Genomic DNA, 24179 nt, shown 5'->3' with positions numbered 1-24179 from the left:
TTAACAGATTAATATATTTGAATAAATATTTCTTAGAGATAACATAAGGCTTAGGATAACAGTACCATTCTATGGAAAGTATATCTAATGGTTTCTTACCAGATGCTTAGAGATTAATCAGGGATTACCTTAATTCTCATTTAAGATTTGAAGTTCCTTAAACCACTCGGGATGGTGTACCTGGGCTCAGGTTATTTGTACCTCGACATGTTCATCTTTACACAGAGGAGGAAGCCCTTCATCGTTGCCGATTAAATTATATGTGTATGTGTGTGTGAGAAAGAGTGGAGGAAAGGGAGCTTTGAATTTTGTCCTGCTTGACCCTTGAATAGCCAAACTAACTGATTCAATGGCTTGACTGGTTCTATCAAAATTACATATGATTAGTGGTTCCAGTTCAAGATGGTGACATAGGAGGCTCTAGAACTCCCTTCTCCTACAGGTACACTGAATATACAGCCACATACAGAACAATTCCCTCTGAAAGAAATCCAGAAACTAGTTGAGTGACTTGTATACACTGGGTGAATGAGAAAAACCCACATTGAAATGGGTCACCAGTATCTCCCTGAAAGGAGCTTGTGCACATGTCTGGTACTTGGCTTCTGTAGTTGCTACCTAGAGGACACGTCCTTTGATAGCCTGGCTCTGGTGGCCAGAGGGGCTTGTGTTCACAGGTTCAACGGGACTGTAGTAAACAAAGAAACAGTTTTTTTAAAACAATTTTATTTATTTATTTTTTCCCCCAAAGCCCCAGTAGATAGTTGTATGTCATAGCTGCACATCCTTCTAGTTGTTGTATGTGGGACGCCGCCTCAGCATGGCCAGAGAAGCGGTGCATCGGTGCACGCCCGGGATCCGAACCTGGGCCGCCAGCAGCAGAGTGCACGCACTTAACTGCTAAGCCACAGGGCTGGCGCCAAAGAAACAGTTTTAAACCAGCTATACCCCCAGGGCTCAACACCGAGGCAGTAGACAGAAATGCCCATCTTCCAGGTTTTCCTTGAAAGAGGCCAATTTGCATATCTTAAAAGCTACAGCCTGAGGGTCAGGCTTCTAATTTAACACACATCTAGGGGCTGAGTCCATTCTTGCCAGAGACCAGGGAGGCTGGTGGCACAGTCTCTGCATTCTCCCTCTGGCTTGATCCAGGTTGCCGGTATTTCCCTGGGAGGACACTGAGCACAAGTCTGGTGCCCCAGATTTTGCACCTGCCACTCAGGGGACACACCCCAATCTGCCTGACTCTGGTGGCCAGAGGGGCTGGTCTTCGTGGATCCCAAAGGACTGTCACAAACAAAGAAACAGTTGTTAACTGGCCATCCCCCAGGGCTTAGTGCAGAGGTAGCAGACAGAAATGCCCACCTCCCATCTTTCCCTGAAAGATGTCTATTGGCATACTTTAAAAGCAGCTGCCTGAGGGTCCAGCTTCCAATCAGCCTGTATCTAGGTCTGACAGAGATCTCTCCCTTTGGGACACTGACAGGTCTTGGCATACCCTTAACTGCTGGAAGTCACTAAAATCAAAGAAGGCTGCTTGGACAATCACAAAGGTTTGAGAGACAACAAAAAGCTAGGGCCAGACTGAACGACAAGTTTCATCACCTACATGAGACCACTCCCTCAAGACTAGGAGAGGTGGCTCTTCTATCTAATGCATAGAAGCCAACACAGAGAGTAAAGGAAAATGGGGATCAGGGGAATATGCTCCCAATGAAAGAACAAGATAAAACAGCAGAAACAGACCTTAATGAAATGGAGGTAAGTGATTACCTGATAGAGAGTTCAAAATAGTGGTCATAAAGATGCTCACCAAGGTCAGGAGAACAATAGATGAACAAAGTGAGAATTTCAACAAAGAGATAAAAAATAAAAGAAAGTGCCAAACAGAAATAACAGAGCTGGAGAATATAATAACTGAACTGAAAATTTCAATAGAGGGGTTCAACAGCAGACTAGGTGAAGTGTAAGAAAGGATCAGTAAACTCAAAGACACGGCAGAGGAATTCATCCAATCAGAGCAGTAAAAGAAAAAAATAATGAAAAAGAGTGAAGATAGTTAAGGGACTTAAGGGACACCATCAGGCAGACCAATATTCACATTATAGGGGTCCCAGAGAGGAAGAGAGAGAAAAAGTGGCAGAAAGCTAATTCAAAGAAATAATGGCTGAAAACTTCCCTAACCTGGAGAAAGAAACATATGTCCAGATCCAGAAAGCCCAGAAGTTTGCAAATAAGATGAATCCAATGAACCATCCAAGACACATTATAATTAAATTGTCAAAAGTGAAAGACAAGGAAAGAATCTTAAAAGCAGCAAGAGAAAAACAACTTGTTATATACAAGGGAATCCTCATAAGACCATCACAGGTTTTTCAGCAGAAACTTTGCAGGCCAAAGGAAGTGGCACAACATATTCAAAGCGCTGAAAGAAAAAGCCTGCCAACCATGTATACTCTACCTAGCAAAACTATCCTTCAGAATTGAAAAAGAGACAAAGAATTCTCCAGACAAGCAAAAGCTAAAGGAATTCATTACCATTAGACCAGGCTTACATGAAATGTTAAAGAGATTTCTCCAAGGTGAAATGACAGGATGCTAATTAGTAACAGGAAAATATTTGAAAGAATAAATCTCACTGGTAAAGGTAAATAAAGAGTTAAATTCAGAATACTCTGATGTTGTAATCGTGGTGGGTAGATCACTTATAAATCTAGCATGAAAGTTAAAAGACAAAAGTAGTAAAAATACTATAACTACAATAATTTATTAATGGATACACAGATAAAAAGATGTATATTGTGACATCAAAAACATAAAACATGGGAGGGAGATTAAGAACACAGAGCTTTAGTATGCATTTGAACTTAAATTGTTATTAGCTTAAAATATACTCTTATAAATATAAGATGTTTTATATGTCTCATGGTAACCACAAAGCAAAAATCTATAATAGATACACAAAAGAGAAAGAGAAAGAAATTTCAGCATACCACTACAGAAAATCATCAAATCACAAAGAGAGCAAGAAAAGAAGAAAGGAATGAAAGAATAAAAAACAGCCAGAAAACAGTTAACAAAATGGCAATAAATACACACCTATCAATAATCACTTTAAGTGTAAATGGAATATATTACCCAATCAAAAGACATAGTGTGGCTGAATGGATTAAAAAAACAAGACCCAACTATGTACTGTCTACAAGAGACTCACTTCAGCTTTAAGGACATAAAGAGACTGAAAGTGAAGGAAGGGAAAAAGATATTCCATATGAATGGAAACCAAAATAAATCAGGGGCAGTTATACTTATATCGGACAAAATAGACTTTAAGCCAAAGACTGTAACAAGAGACAAAGATGTCATTACATAATGATAAAGGGGTCGATCCAATAAGAGGATATAATATTTATAAATATTTATGCACTCAACATAAGAGCACTTAAATATAAAGCAAATATTAACAGACCTGAAAGGACAAGTAGACAGCAATATAATAACAGTGGGGGACTTCAAAACTCTACTTTCAAAATATACTACAAAGCTATAGTAACCAAAACAGCATGGTACTGGCACAAAAACAGACACACAGATCAATGGAATAGAATCGAAAGCCCAGAAATAAACCCACACATCTATGGACAGCTAATCTTTGACAAAAGAGCTAAGAACATACAATGGGGAAAAGAAAGTCTCTTCAACAAATGGTGTTGGGAAAACTGGATAGCCACATGCAAAAAAATGAAAGTAGACCCTTACCTTACACCATACACAAAAATTAACTCCAAATGGATTAAAGACTTGAATGTAAGACCTGAAACTATGAAACTTCTGGAAGAAAACATAGGCAGTACGCTCTTCGACATCAGTCTTAGCAACATCTTTTCAAACACCACATCTGACCGGGCAAGAGAAACAATAGAAAAAATAAACAAATGGGACTACATCAAACTAAAAAGCTTCTGCACAGCAAAGGAAACCATCAACAAAACGAAAAGACAACCTAACAATTGGGAGAAGATATTTGCAAACCATACATCTGATAAGGGCTTAATCTCCAAAATATATAAAGAACTCATGCATCTCAACAACAACAAAACTACCAACCCAATTAAAAAATGGGCAAAAGACCTGAACAGACATTTCTCCAAAGAAGATATACAGATGGCCAACAGACACATGAAAAGATGTTCAAAATCACTAACTACCAGGGAAATGCAGATCAAAACTACAATGAGATATCACCTCACGCCCGTCAGAATGGCTATAATTAACAAGACAGGACACAACATGTGTTGGAGAGGATGTGGAGAGAAGGGAACTCTCATACACTGCTGGTGGGAGTGCAAACTGGTGCAGCCACTGTGGAAAACAGTATGGAGATTCCTCAGAAAATCAAGGATAGAACTACCATATGATCCAGCTATTCCACTATTGGGTATTTATCCAAAGAACTTGAAAACACCAATTTGCAAAGGTACATGCACCCCTGTGTTCATTGCAGCGTTATTCACAATAGCCAAGACTTGGAAGCAACCTAAGTGCCCATCAAGGGACGAATGGATAAAGAAGCTGTGGTATATATACACAATGGAATACTACTCAGCCATAAGAAACGATGAAATCCAGCCATTTGTGACAACATGGATGGACATTGAGGGTATTATGCAAAGTGAAATAAGTCAGAGGGAGAAGGTCAAATACCGTATGATTTCCTTCATTAAGTAGTAGATAATAATAACAATAAACAAACACATAGGGACAGAGATTGGATTGGTGGTTACCAGAGGGGAAGGGGGGAGGGAGGAGGGTGAAAGGGATAATTCGGTACATGTGTGTGGTGATGGGTTGTAATTAGTATTTTGGTGGTGAACATGATGTAATCTATGCAGAAATAGAAGTACAATGATGTACACCTGAAATTTTTACAACGTTATAAACCAATGCTACTGCAATAAACAAAAAATTAAAAAAAAAACTGTATTAAAAAACAAAAAAACAAAAAAACAAAACAAAACAAAAAACTCTACTTTCAACAATGGATAAATCATTCAGACAGAAAATCAATAAGGAAACAGTGGACTTAAACTACACATTGGACCAGATGGATCAAATAGACATTTACAGAACATTCCATCCAAAAGCAGAAGAATACACATTCTTCTCAAGCACACATGGAACATTCTCCAAGATAGATCATATGTTACATCACAATAAAAGTCTTAATAAACTTAAGAAGACTGAAATCATATCAAGCATCTTTTCCAACCACAATGGTATGAAACCAGAAATCAATTACAAAAAGAAAACTGAAAAAATTCACAAACTGTGGTGATTAAACAACATGGGTCAAAGAAGAAATCAAAAGAGAAATTAAAAAAAATGTCTTGAGATAAATGAAAATGGAAATACAATATACCAAAACTTATGTGTTGGAGCAAAAACAGTCCTAAGAGAGAAGTTTGTAGCAATAAAAACCTAAATTAAGAAATGATCTTAAAAGTTCTCATCACAAGAAAAAAAATTGTAACTATGTGTGGTAATGGATGTTAACTAGACTTATTGTAGTGATCATTTTGCAATACATAGAAATATCAAATCAAGTTATATACCTGAAACTAACATAATGTTATATGTCAATTATATCTCAACTAAAAAAAAAAAGAAAGAAACAAGAACAACCTCAAAGATTGTTTAACCTAAATTTACACCTTAGGGAACTAGAAAAAGGAGAACAAATTAGGCCCAAAGTCAGTAGAAGGAAGGAAATAACAAAGATCAGAATAGAAAAAAATGAAATAGAGCCTAAAAAGATAGTAGAAAAGAACAACGAACCTAAGAGCTGGTTCTTTGAAAAGATAAAATAGATAGACCTTTAGCTAGATTTATCAAGGAAAAGAGAGAGAGCTCAAATAAATAAAATTAGAAATGAAAAAGAGACATTACAATGGATACCAAAAAATACAAAGGATCAAAAGAGACCACTCTGAACAATTTATATGCCAACGAATTGGACATCCTAGAAGAAATGGATAAATTTCTAGAAACATACAACCTAAAAACATCAAATCACAAAGCAATAGAAAATCTGAACTGACCAATAATGAATAAGGAGATTGAATTGGTAACCAAAAAATTCCTAACAAACAAAAGTACAGACCAGATGGCTTCAGTGGTGAATTCTACCAAACATTTAAAGAAGAATTAATGCTAATTCTCCTGAAACTCTCCCAAAACATAGAAGAGGAGGGAACACTTTCAAACTCATTTTATGAGACCAGCATTACCCTAATACCAAAACCAAGCAAGGATACCACAAAAAAAGAAAACTACAAGCCAATATCACTGATGAATACAGACGCAAAATCTTCAACAAAATATTAACAAACCGAATTCAGCAGTATATTAAAAGGATCATACACCATGATCAAGTGGGATTTATTCCAGGGAGGCAAAGATGTTTCATGTCTGCAGATCAATCAGTGTGACACGTCACATTAACAATGTGAAGGATAAAAGTCATATGATCATCTTAATAAATGCAGAAAAAGCATTTGACAAAATTCAACATACTTTCCCAGTAAAAACTCTCACAAACTGGGTATTAGAAGGAATGTACCTAACTATAATAAAAGCCATATATGACAAGCCTATAGCCAACATCATACTCAATGGTGAAAAGCCAAAAAATTTTCCTCTAAGATCAGGAACAAAACAAGGATGCCCAAACTTACCACTTTTATTCAACATAGAATTGGAAGTCCTGGTCAGAGCAATTAGGCAAGAAAATATAACAAAAGGCATCCAAATTGGAAAAGAACTATAAGTGTCACTGTTTGCAGATAATTAATATTATATATAAAACTCTAAAGATTCAACCAAAAAACTGTTAGAAGTAATTAATGAATTCAGTAAAGTTGCAAGACACAAAATCAATATACAAAAATCATTTGCATTTCTATACCCTAACAATGAACCACCTGAAAAAGAAATTAAGAAAACAATCCCATTTACAATTGAATCAAAAAGAAAATGTGGTATATATATTATTCAGCCATAAAAAAGAAAATCCTACCATCTGTGACAACAAGATAGACCTCGAGGGCATTATGCTAAGTGAAATAAGTGAGACTGAGAAAGACAAATATTGTATGATCTCACTTATATGTGGAATTTTAAACAGAAAATAAAAAACTGAACTTACAGATACAGAGAACAGACTGGTGGTTGCCAGAGGTGGGGAGGTTGGGGGTTGGGAAAATGGGTGAAGATGGTCAAAAGGCACAAACTTCCAGTTATAAGATAAATAAGTTCTGGGAATATAATGTACAGCATGGTGACTATAGTTAACAATACTGTATTGTACATTTGAAAGTTGCTAAGAGAGTAGATAACTAAATAACTAAACTTGTGTAATCATTTTGCAATAAAGAGATATATCAAATCACTATGTTGTACACCTTAAACTAATATAATATTATATCTCAATAAAACTGGCAAAAAAATAAATAGATACTATGCATCTGATTCAGGAAAACAAATTACACATGACGCTTTTAATGTTGTACCCTTGATAAGCCCTATAAAGTACTATTTTTAGCACTATTAGTTGTGGATTGAATATTATTACAACATCACATTTAAACTCTTCAAACATTATTAGAAATCTAAATAAAATATAACTTCTTAATCTGCAAGCAAAATGTTTCCTTTCAATAACCACTCCATCATGATCGTGGGAAAGAGCATTCTGTGTCATGGTCTGTCACATCACTACTCAATATTGGGATTTATATATCAACATCTTACAACCCTTTGAGAATTCGGGTTTCAGGAGAGGGGGTTTCAGGTCTCTTTCCTTTCAATCCATTACATATGCAAACGACCACATCCAAAGGTGATGTCTAAGCATAGTTCTGACTACTCTATTCTTTGTTTTCTATACTCAGTCCATTTTCCACCCTTATCCAAATTTAAAGGAGGCTACCATGGGGCCATGTGAAACAACAGGTTTGGTGGGAAGGCAACACCTCAATCTGATCTTCGTTGTTGAGCTGGTTCCTGTCTAGCAGAGTATTTATAGTGAGGCTCTTGAGAAAAACTTAAGGCCATAGTTTTGTCTTCTGATGTTTAGGAGACAGAAACGGTTAACATTTTGAAAACTATGAGAGCTCAATTTACTGGACTCCCAAATTAGATTGTAGGCTTAAAGTAGAGAAAGGCTCTCTTACCAGAGCTATTATTTTTCATCTTTGCTTACAAACTGGTTAGTTTTTAATTTAAAGTTTATCTCTCCCTTATAGGACTTCAGTAAAAGTGGCAAAAAATCCACACCAAGATTTTGACTTTCCAGCCACTTTCTCTAGAGTTACTGGCTTGGTGAGCCTGTAGCTTGCTTCCAAGATATCTCAGGTAACACTTTTGCCAAATGGTTAGCCACGGCATAACAAGGGTCATCAGCATTCGAGCCTTCAACCTTGAGTCTTCACTGCCACTGTATGACTTTAAGTCAATGTCAGGTACTTTAGGATTTTTTTTTTTATGTCACTGCCTTATTTCTAGGTACTAATATCCGTATTAATTATGATACAAATTCTGTCTGCTCTAGCAAAGATCCAAACATAACAATGGCTCTTAAAAGGTGGAATTTTATTCTTCTCTTATACAATAGTCCAGGGCTTAATTATCAACTCCACAGTGCTAGGAACCCAGGCTTCTTTTATCTTTTCTCTGCCATGCTCAACATGCACCTTCCATATCTAGGTCCTAGATGGTTGTTTTAGGTCCCACCACCGCACCCGCAACCCAGAAGCAAGAAGGGAGAAAGAAGAGGAGGACACGTGTACATTCTTTTCCTTTTAATTGTACAATCCTGAAGTTGTATGATTCACTTCTATCCAAGTTCCACTATCTGGTACTGAGTCACATGGCCACTCCTAGCTACAAGGAAGGTTCAGCAGGATGACAGAATGAATAATTGATTGACAAGAAGCAGTCTGTGCCACACAGGATATTAACACAAGAGGTATATGGAAAGAAAAGTTAGGGTCAACTTAACACAATATTGTAAAATTAAGTCTTATATCATCATTAATTAACTTTTCCATCATTTTCCTTTATATTCATCAAGGTCCTCTTTTCCCACCTTGTTCCTGAAGAAGGAAACATTTACCATGTTTCCCTGTATCCCCACACAACGAACAAGGGATTCATTAGAACACTGCTTTATTAATATGTCTGGAATAAATATTTATTGAATATTAATGAAAGCTGAGTGAGCTTCAAAATACATCCTCTGATGACAATAGATTAGGAGAACTCTTTTTAAATAAAAAATGGTTTTTGGGGGGAAAAAACCCTTAATCATAAAAGGTGATTTTTGAAGCATGTCTAAGATGCCCGATCTATCATATTGTGACTTATCATGGAAAAAAATGATATTAATATCCTTAAATGTTATAAATTTATGATTTAATTATAATGTATACATAAAATTTAATTTATATATAAGAAATTAATTCCGTATTATATTTTAATGTATAATTGTACGTATAATATCATGTATATAATATAGATGAATACATAATATTATGCACAATAAATGTATATATTGCTCTGCTGGACAATATATACATCAAGAAACAGACCTGCCCGCACCAAGTCGGCGCCAGCCGGCGTGGAACTACGGCTGCCCTCTGCCTGCAGAGAGCGAGCGAGGCTGGGGATGCCCTGGCGTACACCCCCAAGCTCCTGGATGACCCGCAGCGGCCCTGCGGCCCTCATCAGCGGGTCCTCGTCTTTGCGTCGTACATGACCCCGGTGACAGAGGATGTGAAGCCCGCCGACCTCAGGAAGGACATGAATGAGACCTTCTGGAAGAAGTTCCGCACACGGAGCTGACACTGAGCAAAGTCACGCGTTCACAGCAGGAGATGCGGAAGCTCTGCGAGGAGGGCAGCCTGCAGCTGTGACCGTGTCGGTGGCCGACGGGGACTCGGGGAAGCTCACGCCGCAGGGCCAGCTCTACAAGCAGATCCGCAAGCCGCGCGCGGGGCGTGCGCGCTCCTCCAGCCGAGATCGGCAGGGGTCCCCGCGAGGACGAAGGGAGCAGCTCATCCACAAGGCAGAAGGAGGTTTTCGATTCATCAGCTGGGATCTCATTGGGTTTGAGTTCACGGTGCTCGCGGCCTTGGAGCTTGCTATCTTCCCGAGAACCGGGTGTAACCTCATTACAGACGCCTCGCGCAGCGGTTCCAGCCTAGGCTGGCCTCTGCTCAGGGGGAAGGCGGCCACCGCTGACCAGCGACAGTCCCTGGCGCGCGAGGCGCCGACGCACTTTTGTGGGTCCAAGGGGGTGTTTCCAGGCACTGAAGCGCGTGCCCCGCCGGCCCCCACTGTTGCGCCCACCCGGCAGGGCTGCGCCTGCCCTTCCTCTCTTTACACCGTTGCTTCCTGTAGAGACATTGTTTTCATTCCCAAGTGCCTCACATCGCCAATGGTATTTCTGAGATTCTTCCTGGATTCTCACATGAACAAAATGTGCGGTTTTGTTATTGGTTGTTTTGTGCGTGTGCGCGCGCGCCTGAGACCGGTCTGGCACCAGGACTTTTGATTTGCATTGTGTAGTGGTGAATCAAAAATGATATTGTGATAGTTACATTCCTGTTATAGGTTTGGGTTTGAAAGCCTGGGAGGGTTTTAGTTCCTTCTTAGCCCTTTGCCTACAATTAGCGTAGGCTGGGACCAGAGAAAGTAACATCTTAGATTTGGAGGAAATATTTCCCATTTCCCATAGGAGCGAGACACTAAGATATTGAGTTATGTGCGTTAATATTCAGTTATGTTTTTCCTATATAGGGGTAAAAGCTAAAGATAAAAACAACCCAGTGTTAGCACTAACATGATACACAGTTCAGAGGTTTTAAATGAGTATGATCACCCACAAATATATACTGTGACAAATATTGTACAATAGAACCTTGGTCTTTCCAACTGAAATTAGAGTTAGAACTTTCTGCATGCTTCATGATTCTGATATCTCTGGTTATTTTCTGCCAAAAACACTTATAACCACACTTTGATATTCTTTGATGAGAGAAACCTGACCTCAAAGCAATTCAATTCAATTTGCATTTATTGAATTTCTTATATTTGCAAGAAATCTACATGAAGTTTGATCATTAAGTTCCTGCCTCAAACTTCAACCAAGCTCTCAAAGTACCGTTTTCTATATTTTTTTTCCTACGTGTAGAAGCAGAAGATTGAGAATACACACAATTTAGCGTGTATGGATATTTGTCAAAGTATGATTATTCTTTTCTAATTAGCGGTTTCCCTTACAATCAAGTGTGGTTCTTTCATACGTTTTTCCTGTTTTAGAAGAGGCCCTCTCCCTTTTCTCCTTTCAATAATCACAGCTAATTAAAATAATAAATACTTCTGTTAGTAAGACTGTCAATGAACTAGTTTTACAATGTACAACTGACTCCACCAAATACATTCCAGCTTTCTCAGAAAGCAATATTCAAAGGTTGTTTTTTTAAAGGCATGTTTTGTAAACATGGATCTAAACTGGTCCCTACACAGACTTGCTATACATCAGTCCTCAAAGTTGCTGATATAACTACTTCTATAGATAAAGTATTCCCAATATTTTAGAGAAGTTAGAGTATGATTCTTATAATTACTCTTACCTCTTTGAATTAGTGTCTGAGTACTGGGAAGTAATTCTGACCATGGCATGAATTCACATTGCTGTATATCCACAAAATACCCAAAGATAGAATGTTCACCAGTTGGTAGGTTGATGGCTACATTTGAAAATGATAAATAAATAAATCCAAGTAAGAAAGAGGTTCATTTACGGAACGTTTCAGTAACGATATGATCTCTATGCAAAAGATTTGTTGAACCAGAAATAATAACTATTCACCAAGGGTATATCCAAATACGTAAAGCTGGCCTTTTTTTCCTTCTAATCTTTAATTGTATAAAAGCAAAGTTTTACTAACTTTTTGTCTTTTTTATATCCAGAAAGCAAGGTGAATCATGATCCATTATCCTTTGAAATCTTACCCAAAAGTTCTGCTTATTACCACGTGTTGGATATTATTAAATGCCAGTAATATACTGGTTGTGGTCAAACCAATAAATTAGAGAACTCTGATACTTATTGCAAATGACCTTTACTTTTCCATTAGAAAAGTAATAAATTTTCTTAATAGATTCTGGAAAATACAGAATAATAAAAGCGAAAGAATTTAGCCATGGTTTCATCATAGAAAGATAACAGGGTTCATATTTGATATATTTCTTTGAATCATTTATAAAATTTTTACATACAGTAAAATTCATTTTGGGGGGGTATACAGTTCTATGAATTTTTTTGCATGTATTCTTGTAACCACCATAACAGACAGGACACAGAACAATTCTAAAACCCAAAGAATTCCCTAGTGCTGCCCCTTTTGTATTCAGACTAGTCTACCAATCCTAACCCCTAGCAACCACTGATCTGTTCTCTATTTTTATATTTTTCTTATTCCAGAATGTCATAAATGGAATCATACTGTATGTAACTTTTTGAAACTGAGTTCTTTGACTTAGCAGAATGCATTTAAGAGTCATCCACATTGTTCATCATTATTCATCAATAGTTCATTTCTTTTCATTGCTGAATAGTATTCCATTGTGTACCACAGTTTATCTATTTTCCCATTAAAGAATATTTGAGTTGTTCCCAATTTTTGTCAATTACGAATAATGTGCCATAAATCTTTGTGTATAGGTTTTGGTATGACTATAAGTTTTCTTTTTTTAAGACAAAAGTTCAAAGAGATTTTTTTTTTTAAAGGAAGATTGGCCCTGTGCTAACATCTGTTGCCAATCTTCCTCTTTTTCTTTTTTTTAACTCCCCAAAGCCCCAGTACATAGTTGTGTATCACAGTTGTGGAGTTGTAGCTCTTCTATATGGGATGCTACCTCAGCATGGTTTGATGAGCGGTGCGTCGGTGTGCGCCTAGGATCCAAATCTGCGAACCCTGGGCTGCTGAAGCAGAACGCGTGAACTTAACCACTACGCCACTGGGCCGTGCCCTGACTATAAGTTTTCATTTCTCTAGGATAAATATCCAGAGGTGAAATGCTGAGTCATATCGTAAGTGCATATTTAACATTTTTAGAAACCCTCATACTGCTTTCCGGAGTGGCTGTATCTTTTTATCTTGGCAGTATCCGAAAGTTCCTGCTACTATGCATCCATGCTAACACTTGGTATTACTGATTTAAAAATGTTTTATTCTTCCAGCTTTATTGGGACATAAATGACAAATAATATTGTGTAAGTTTAAAGTGTACAACATGATGATGTGATACACACATATTGCGACATGATTACCACAGTAAAGTTAGTTAACATCTCCATCTGCTTACACAAATACCTTTTTTCTGTGTGTGAGAATGTTTAAGATCTACTGTCTTAGCAACTTTCAAATATACATGACAGTATTGTTATCAGTGGTCACCATGCTGTACATCACATCCCCAGAAATTATTTACCTTATAACTGGAAGTTTGTACTCTTTGACCAACATCTCCTCATTTCCCCCACTCCCCCAGGACCTGACAACAACCATTCTATTCTCTGTGTGAGTTTGGTTTTTTTAGATTCCACATACAAGTGAAATCATACGGTATTCGTCTTTCTCAGTCTGACTTATTTCATCTAGTGTAATGCCCTCAAGGTCCATCCTGTTGTCACAAATGGCAGGATTTCCTTCTTTTTTATGGCTGAATAATATTCCATTGTATATACATACACCACATTTTCTTTATCCATTTATCTGTCGATGGACACTTAGGTTGTTTCCATGTCTTGGCTGTGGTGAATAATCCTGCAATACATGTTGGGGTGCAGGTATCTCTTTGAGACAGTGTTTTCATTTCCTTTGGATACATACCCAGAAGTGGGATTGCTGAATCCTATAACAGTTCTATTTCTAACTTTTTGAGGAACTTCCATACTGTTTTCCATAATGGCTGGACCAATCTACATTCCCACCAACAATGTACAAAGGTTCTCTTCTCTCCACATACTTGCTAACATTTGTTATCTCTTGTCATTTTGATAACAGCCATAATGAGATATAACTTCATACCCACTAAAATGGCTATAATATGTAAGACAGACAATGAAAAATGTTAGTGAGGATTTGGAGAAACAAAACCCTCACATATTGTTGATGTAAAATGGCGCAGCCACTTTGAAAATAGTTTGGCGTATCTTCAAAAGTTAAACATAAACTACCATATGACCCAGCAATTCCAGTTCTAGACACCTACCCAAGAGAAATGGAAATATATGTCCACAGAAAGACTTGCACATGAACGTTCATAATAACATCATTCACAATAGCCCCAAACTGGAAACACCCAGTTAGTTGTCTATCAACTGATAAATGTATAGACAAAACTGGTATATCCATAGAATGAAATACTATTAAGCAACAAAAAGAAATTGACTACTAATAGATGGTATATTATGGATAAGGCTCAAATATGTTATCCTAAGTGAAAGAAGCCAGACACAGAAGACCATATACTGTATGAGTCCATTTACTAAAATGTCCATTAAAGCTAAATTTATAAATAGAGAAAGCAGATTAGTAGTTGCCTGAGAATGGAAGGGGTACTGGGGATTAACTGTAAATGTCAGGGATCATATTGGGAAGGTGAAAATATTCTAAAACTGATATGAGGGGAAGGTTGTACCACTCAGTAAAGTTATTCAAAGTCACTGAGTTATATACTTGAAATGGGTGAATTTTTTGATATATGAAATATACCTTAATAAAACCCTGTCATCTCAGTTCAGCAAGACCACCACCCTCTGTTTAGGTTCTCCTCCCTGGGCCACGGTCTGGAAAGTTCCTCCAGGTAGATAGTTGGGGCAGTCATATGATTCATCCCATTTGCTACCCCTTGGGCAAGGCCATGGTTTACTACTGTCCATTCCAAGTAAATGAGAATGCTTCTGATTCTCCTTAATAGGAATTGAAAAGAATGCCTTCACCAGGGCGATAACACATATCACATGTTACTAGGGCTGCCCTGCTCTAGTAACACACTAGCTGGTGGAACTGAGACTACTACTGGTTTAAGTTATTATAGTCCACTGTCGCCCCTTGATTCATCTTTTTTATTTACAAGAACTAAGTTGTTGGATTAAATAAGGACATAATGGGTAAATCATACCTGCATTCTTGAAGTCTTTGAGGGTGTCATTGATATCTAACATTCCACCTGGGATGTGGTATTGGTTTTGATTTACTATCTTGGCTGTGGGTAGGGAGAGTTTCAGGGGCTTTCTCTTGGCTCTACTTGCATATGGATCCTATTCCACAGGTCAGGAAATTAAGGTGAAAGTTTTTGCCAGCTGCTAAGTATATTCATTCTGATTACATATTTAGGTGCTGGGGAAATGAACACTAGGTGGGTCTGTGAATGAATTGTGGGATGGAGCTGTGCCGGGATTTTATTCACCTTTCCTCCATAAGCACCCACTCTAACCAGGGGGACATGATGGTGTTTTGCTTCTACTGGTATAACTATTAGCTCCAATATGGTATCCAATTATCCTTGAAAGATCCAATATTTCCTCTTTCCCAGTGATAGTTATTCTGATAAATAACTGTAGTTCGCTAGTTGCTTTGTCATTGCAGGTCCTTCCTAAGTGGAACTGCCTTTGTCTCACCAAGATGTGAGTGCCAGGGGTGCTCATTGCTACTTAGGTGTCACTGCTTCTAGGCCCTCTCAGCAGAGAGCTAAGAAATATACGTATACTAACCCATATATACATACATCTCTATTTATCTCTGCATCTATCTGTGTATATATTAAGAAAAGAAAGCATGAGTTCAGACTAATACCTTTGTATAAGTTTCCTGTGGCTGCTGTAACAAATTACCATAAACCTAGGGGGCTTAAAAGAACACAAATTTATTCTCTTACAGTTCGAGAGGTCAGGAGTCCAAAATGTTTTCAATGGGCTAAAATCACAGTGTTGGCAGGATTGCATTCCTTCTGAAGGCTCTCAGAGAGAATCCTTTTCTTTGCCTTTTCCAGCTTTGAGAGGTCACATGCATTCCTTCGCCCCTTCCTCCATCCTCAACTGCACAACTGCGTCACTTCAACCTCTGCTTTCATCAGCACATCTCCTTCTTTGACTCCTCTGCCTCCCTCTTCCACCATTACCGCCTCCCTCGTCCACCATTACCGCCTCCCTCGTCCACCATTACCGCCTCCCTCGTCCACCATTAAGAACTAGGCTGAGCCCACCTACATAATCCAGGATAATCTCCCCATCTCAGAATCCTTAACTTAATCACATCTTTAAAATCCCTTTTGCTATGAGAGCACATATGCACAGATTCCAAAGATTTAAGATGTGGGAATCTCTGGGGAGCCATTATTCTGCCTATCACAGTCCAGCGAAAGAGGGTTCATTGTAACATATGTCCTTTGCTTTCTTTCTCTGTTGTTGTTTTTCTCTTGCAACTGAGAACTAGTTTGTGAGGAAACGGTTTCAGACTATGGAACTTACCTGCTCTTCATCAAAATTTTGCCCTAAGTTTAGCATCCGTTGGTATTCTTGCCTGATCTTATCTTTAACTAGGATGGCTACAATGGATATACTTTCTGTAGAATAGAACTGTTATCCTAAACTTTATATTATTCCTACAGATAATTTTTTCAAATTTAATAATAAGTTAAAGGTAATTAGCAGAAACAAGATAACAGCCACAAATTAAAAAGACTTGAATAACTGGAATTATCAGGTGCATATTTGAAGACAGCCATGCTTACTATGTTTAAAGAAATAAAAGTAAGCTTGAAAATACCTAAAAAGGAAGGAGAATTAAGACTTGGAAGCAACCTAAGTGCCCATCAAGGGACGAATGGATAAAGAAGATGTGGTATATATATACAATGGAATACTACTCAGCCATAAGAAACGATGAAATCCAGCCATTTGTGACAACATGGGTGGACATTGAGGGTATTATGCAAAGCGAAATAAGTCAGAGGGAGAAGGTCAAATACCGTATGATTTCCTTCATTAAGTAGTAGATAATAACAACAATAAACAAACACATAGAGACAGAGATTGGATTGGTGGTTACCAGAGGGGAAGGGGGGAGAGGGGAGGGTGAAAGGAATAATTCAGCACATGTGTGTGGTGATGGGTTGTGATTGGTATTTGGGTGGTGAACATGATGTAATCTATGCAGAAACAGAAGTATAATGATGTACATCTGAAATTTATACAGTGTTATAAACCAATGTTACTGCAATAAATAAAAATTAAAAAAATAAAAAATAAAAAATAAAATAAAATGAATAATCTAAAACATAAAAAAAATATATTTCAACTTCTATAAAAAAAAGGAAGGAGAAACTATAAAAAGTGACATAGTCAATTTGAAAAGGAAACAAACAGACCTTCTAGAAACGAAAAATACAATAGAAATTAAGAGCTCAACAACAATAAAACCAGAATCATACTTAATGGGGAAACTCTTGAAGCATTACCATTTATGATGGCAAAAACAAAACCAAAGAAAAAAAGATGAAATACTTAAGACCAAACTTAATAAGAAATATGCAAAATCAATATGAAGAAAACTTGAAAACTCTTTCTTTTCTAGCTTTAATTCCTTCTTTGATGGTGCCCAGAGTAGAGTTGGTCCAGATCACTGAATTTTTCATTTAAATGACTACATTTTTCATTTCCAGAATTTCTATTTGGTTCTTTTTCATAGCCATATGTTCTTTTTTCATTTCTACTTTTTTTGATTCATAATTGCTTATTTATTTTAAAATGGATGCCATTTCTTCATTTATCTTTTTGAGAACCCTAAACATATTTATATTAAAATCTCTGGTAGGCCATAATAATTTCAACTGGGATGAATTAATATTATGATGGGTGATTTTGTTGGTTTACTTTCTTAGCATTAGTTCCTTTATGCATTTTACAATTTTTGTTTACAGGATGATTATGAGTGGGAGGTTTTTTGGACTCCCTTTTTTTCTCTTTCTTGTTTCCAGTCTGATGGTTTTATAGTTTTATGATTGCTACCACTTGTCTCTCCTTTTCTTCCTACACCTCTGTCCTAAACTAGTTTTTATATTGGTATTTCCGATGACAAAACAAAATTTCATACTCATTGCTTTAAGATAATCTAACATAATGAATAATTTATTAACTTGTCTTTAGGTTTACAGGGAGAAGAAATAATAGAGTTTGAAGTATTTCTGCCTGACAAATAAATCAAGACAGTTTATCTGTCTTTAGGAGTTAGTGACATCGAGTTGAATTACTAAATTCAACAACAAATTAACACACAATGCTTTGATATTACAAGTTAATTTCCATAGGAAATAACATAAAAACTTTGCAATCCAGATGTCTTAAATGGAACTTTTACAAATAACCTCAAAAAGATACTTTAAGAGTTACATCAGACAGACTAGTGGGATTTGTACTTTTGGTAATGTTTTTAGATTTCATCTTTATTTAACAAAGTTCTTCTAAATACATTCATGTTCAATATTTTGTCTCTTTTTGGCACCTGCATCAATGATCTCTTTACCTGTTCAAAGTTCCTTTAATCAGTAACAGCTAATTGGGAAGGTTTACTATTTCAAAGTATTAGGACAGATTCCATTTGTTAGAACTGATTCAAAAACAAAAAATACTAAATAAATCTAAGACTGTATAAAATAATTTAGAAAATATTATTTTTTCAAAAAAGAAATGTGAGACTATAATATTCTTCTTCTACAGAAGTTCCTGCTACATGATATGTATAATACAAATCTAGTTATATAGCTGATGGGCTAAGCTCGGCTCAGTTCACAGTTTCAAGGCTTTATCTTTGCTCTTCTGCCTTATTTGAGTTACAGCTTCTTGTAGTGACAAAAATCAACCAGAAATCAAATTTTCTTCAGCCTCTTTTCATTGGAGTAAGGGTGCTGGAGTGTACTTATTAACCCTCTTTTACCTCTAATTTTAAGATTAAAAGATGAGCCTAATCAATATAAGCCCAATTATAAAGAGTTTCTAATTAATATTCTAGAGTAAGCATAATTAAGACTTCCCCCCCCCAGAACTTACCTACTTGTGAATTGCTTTCAAATAATTCATGAACAAGGTTGTCAAAATCATAGGTTACTCTTGCAAGAGAATCAGGTTCAAGATTTGAATACAACAGTACATCATCTTCGTGTTCATCTTCACGTTTTAAAGTTCCTCCAAATGCCCAAGTAAATGCAAACACGAAAAGCTTTTGAATCATTGTTTTTAATTTATCAGGATTTTTCTCCACATACCATGTATTTTCAGCGCTGGGACAGATATGTGTGGAAAGGAGAAGGTTAACATTTTTAGAAAGAAGTTCAGTAATTTATTTCAATATCATGTCAAAGTTTCATTATTAAAAATTATAATACAGTTAAGTGTGGACATAAAAGTTTTAGAGTTAATGTATAATTTTCCTTTGACAAGACATGTAAATTATACACTGCTACTGTTTTTATTTTTAAAGTACTATATGTGTAAGAGATTTGTAGTCAATCTTTATTTCATTTATTTAGTACATATGATTCACTTTTATTTTAGGTCAACTTATTAGTTGAGTTTACCTGTCTTTCTGGAGAGGTTCTGATAATTCTCCATTTTATGTAGAAAGACGCAAGTGAATAGTCATTTGCTCTGTACTCCTCTCAACCAAGTTCTAGAGGTTGATGTAGTTCAACCTGGCTAAAGCCAGGCAGGGGAATCTGGGAAGAATCTTCTCCAGTCTGGGTCAACCCAGGTCATCCTGGTCTGTGGGACCCCGAAATTCTATAGTGATAGGGCTGATGGTGATGCAGCTGAACAAAAGGTTTGGGCCTGATTTCAAGACATTTTGAATAGTTCAGGATTTAGCATCATCATAAAATGATTTATAAATTATGAAAATCCTAAAAATATATCACTGAACTGAAATTTATGGGCAATCATTAATGTACAGCGCACGTGTACAATTCTATTTGAAATTTCTAGTCATGTGTAATAGTTCATTCAGCAAATATTTATTGAATTCATACTATATTATCAGTTACTCTGAACAAAACAAACATGATCACTTATTTCTAGGACAGGAAAATGAATACTAAATCATGGTAAACGGGAAAAATAAAGAGTCAAGTGCAGCATGAAGAATAGTCGTAGAGATAACTAATTTAGATCGTGGGAGTCAGGGCAGACTCTTTGAAGAAGCAAGGGTTAAACTGAGACCTGAAGAATGAGTGAGATTTGGCAAAGTGTAGGAGGAAGAGCATTTGGGCAGAAGGAATACGTGTGCCAAGACCACGAGGTCAAAGATCACGGCTACTTTGAGGAACTGAAAAAGCAAAGCCAGTGTCATTGAAGCACATATAGTGAGTGGAAGAGATTAGGAGTTGAGTCTGGAGAGCTAGGCAGGGACTTTCTTAAGTTGTACCAAGGTTTTTTTCCCTTCTGCTCTGAGTGTAATGGGAAGTCATTAAATGGCTATAAAAAGAAACATTCTAATTTATGTTTTAAAAAAATCAAACTCTTGCATATAAACACTAGGTGACATGTACAAGCATATTAATCATAGAAGTAGTTGTAGTAAAAAATTGAAAACAACCTATATGTTTACCAATGGATAAAGAAATTGTGACATTTGTATAATGGACTATTAGCGGAGAAAATGAATAAAGAACCCCTACATGCACAATGGATTAATCATAGGGACATAACATTGAACAAAAAATGCAAATCACAAGAGAACACAGCGATTCCATTAAAGTTTAAAAACATGCAAAGTTGAAAAACACAGTCATGTGTTGCTTCCCGACGGAGACATTCTGAGAAATGAGTTGTTAGACAATTTTGTTGTTGTGTGAACATCGTAGAGTGTACTTACACAAACCTAGACGGTACAGACTACTACACACCTAGACTATATGGAACTAATCTTATGGGACCACTGTCATATATGCAGTTAATTGTTTACCGAAAAACTGTTATGCAGCACATGTGTATATTGTTTGGGAATATATTAATAAACACAAAATCCAGGAAAGTAGTTATCTCAGATGATGTGATAGTGTAAGATCTAGATAGGTACATAGGGGACTTCAAAGATAAAGCAGTATGTTTTTTCTATAACTGAATGCTGTGTATATGGATGTTTGTGTATTGTTATTTATATCTTACACATTTTATAAATATTCTTTTATGGCTACTTTCTATTTAATAAAAATTAAAAATAATATATGGTTGTCATGTTGAGAATGGACCGGAAGAATTGGGGAAACCAATCAGTAGGCTATTGCAACAGTACAGGCAAGAAATATGGAACGTTTGGACCAGGATGCTGACAATCAAGACACAGACGAGCAAATGAATTTGCAGGCAGAATTGACAGGTAGAGTAAAACCATATTTAGAATGTTCTATCATTTAAAAGAATGTTAAATAGGACTCATAATGAGATGTAGGAAGGCCTCAACAGTGACTTTCCTGTCCTACAAAATGGCAGAAGAATTGTAGAGCTAATAATTTCTATAGCTATAATTTATTGAGCACTTACTATGCACCAGGCACTATTCTAGATTCTAGCACATCATATTATTCCAGTTTTATAAATGAGAAAATCAAAGGTCAAAAATATTTAGTAAATGGTTCAACATTTCTCAGCTCATAAATGGCAGATTCATGAAATCGATTCATATCAATTTTATGTATGTACAGAGGCTGGACAAATAAATTCATTTTATTCATATAACTTAGCATCAAAATCTGGTGATCTTGTGTTAGATATACAAGGACTCTATCTAAGCTGGAATAAAATAAATTTAAGTGGATTTGAATACTATGAAATCACAAAAGCATTTGTTTATTGACAGGTAATCCTGCACCTGTTTGAGTTTTGGCACCTAGCGAGTCCCAAAACACGTCTGTTGAGTGAATGTAACTGACCTCTTCTCTGTATTCGTGAATTTGACAGAAACTTCTGAATGTGGAGAATCTGTCTCCTCAGCTGAAATATCCTTCGAATCTTCACCTTAAAAAGCAAAGAGTATTTTTCCACAATTAACAACAGACGTAAAATTTAGCTGGTTAATTAGTGAGGTTTAACCTTTACCATTGTTTAGTCTGTGAATTGTCATAGGAAGACAACTTTGTTTCACATACAGTACCTTAGAGTCATCTCATCAGACCAAAGTGGGAGTTACTAAGAGAAGGGGAGCAAAGAATGTACCTGCAATTGTCTGAATCAATTCTCATTTAGTTGAAGTGTAAACCTGCATACTTTTGTTCTTCATTCTATTCTGGCAGCTTTTTTTGTAAGTTTGATTGTTCCAAAATGAAAATTTGAAAACATTCAGGTGACTACCTCCAAATGTGGTGCACATTATAAACTAAATAATAAATGGGTCCTAATAAGGTGAAGCCTTAAAAAAGAGACCTATATGCTTTCAAAATTCATCCAACAGGTGCACTTCAGGCAGACTGTAGTTGTCTCTCTCCTACCCCCCTCACCCACCTTTTTAGGCTTCTCGTAGAATATTTAGAAATGGAAGAAAATAGCAATCACCCACAAGTCCACTACCACAGATAACAACCATTAAATGCTGATGCATTTCATTATAGTCTTTTACATAAATATATAATATTTAAAAATTTAAACAAAAAATTAAAAGGAGACTTTGGTTTTCATTCTGCTTTATTTATTTTAAGTCTATCTTCACGCCTTTCCATTGCACCATAATTTATGAAGCAATTCTCCTATTGTCGGAATTCAGATTATTGCTGTTTTTATGATTATAAATAATTCTGCTATAAATGAAGCTCCTTGCATAAGTCTGTACACTTCTGTGATTATTTCTTTATAATAAATTCCTAGAATAAGAGATACTAGGGCAGACTTTATGGATATTTTTAGCATGTGTTGCCAAATGGCTCACCAAGAAAGGCTGGATCAATTTATACCTCCAGTAGCTTCTGTGAGAGTTATGTTTCAGCACATTCTAGCTATCAATGTGTTTTCTCTATTTAAAAATCTCTTTGCTTATTTCATTATCTGTAAGGTTAAACATTTTCTTTAAAAATTTATTTATTGGAAATTTTAGTACTTGTGAAAATATCCCTGTGACCCAAGTAACTTTTATATCTGCCCCCTCCTCTATTCTGTCTCTAGTCATTTCATAGCTTAGTTGGAATGTTCAGGAAGACTATCCCATATAAACACATATTGTGAGATGTAGAAGGAATGGCATTGCATATTTGAGGGTTATATAAACTCCTGCAAAATTTTTGGCAGTAAAATATATGTAGTCTGTTATATGGATGCTAACCTTTGAATTTTTATTCATCTTCCAACTATATACACACACTCACATATACCCATATATATATGTATATATTATACAAATAAATATATTTAAATATACATAATATTTAATCTCTTTAACACTTCCTGATGTATTCTGGGAGAGTTCTTTGACTGTTCTAGCTCTCACTGATTTGTTATTCAGCTAACCAAGCCAGCATTCAACCCATTTTTATGTTCTTTAATTTTTTTGAGTCCTAACCTCCATTTGTATCTCTTAACTACTTCTTGCTTTGTTTCCAGTACTCCCATTTCCCTGGCTTGCACGTCTGTTGAATTTAGAAATGTGTATCTGGGGAGGGAGTGGACACTCTTCAAGAGAGAAGTTGTGTTTAACAACCTATATCTACTCTGGCACTGCTTTTTTTCAAGTGTGGTCTCTCTCTTAATCATTTAGGCTTTAAGATGAGAAGGGAGTTGGCAGTAGGAGGAAATATGTTTTTACCTGCTTTCTAACCTAGTCAGGCTTCACTGCCACCATATTTTGTTGCTGCCTCTAGCTGTGCTGTGGTGTGCTAACTGGCAAAGGGAAGGACAATAGCTCATTCAGAGCCATGAGGAGAAGGAGAAAGGGCGACCCTAAATATTCTCCCCTATTTTATCTCTGATTCATGGTATGAGCTCTCTTCTGCTCAGGGTTGCTGTTTTCCCCCACTGGGACCTTAACCATCTTGTCATCCCAGGGATTTCTCACAATTTCTGTTAGTTTGAT

The 24179-nt window shown here is 36.5% G+C and overlaps 1 protein-coding gene across 1 annotated transcript in view; it reads right to left on the bottom strand.

The window, feature by feature from the left end:
- Positions 1-24179, bottom strand: part of DNAH14 (dynein axonemal heavy chain 14) — a 346391-nt gene that overhangs the window by 151122 nt on the left and 171090 nt on the right. Inside the window, exons 40-42 of the mRNA XM_087424245.1 lie at positions 22054-22138; positions 19178-19407; positions 11694-11810 (exon numbers count right to left, since the gene is read on the bottom strand). Of these exons, the coding sequence (XP_087280371.1) occupies positions 11694-11810; positions 19178-19407; positions 22054-22138 (432 nt within the window). The remainder of the gene's footprint in view (positions 1-11693; positions 11811-19177; positions 19408-22053; positions 22139-24179) is intronic.

Source organism: Ceratotherium simum, chromosome 36, assembly GCF_057802395.1.
Source record: "Ceratotherium simum simum isolate JZ-2026a chromosome 36, ASM5780239v1, whole genome shotgun sequence".
In the NCBI taxonomy this organism is placed as follows: domain Eukaryota; kingdom Metazoa; phylum Chordata; class Mammalia; order Perissodactyla; family Rhinocerotidae; genus Ceratotherium; species Ceratotherium simum.
The sequence above is the reverse complement of the archived record's forward strand: the minus strand, read 5'-3'. Positions and strand labels throughout refer to the sequence as shown.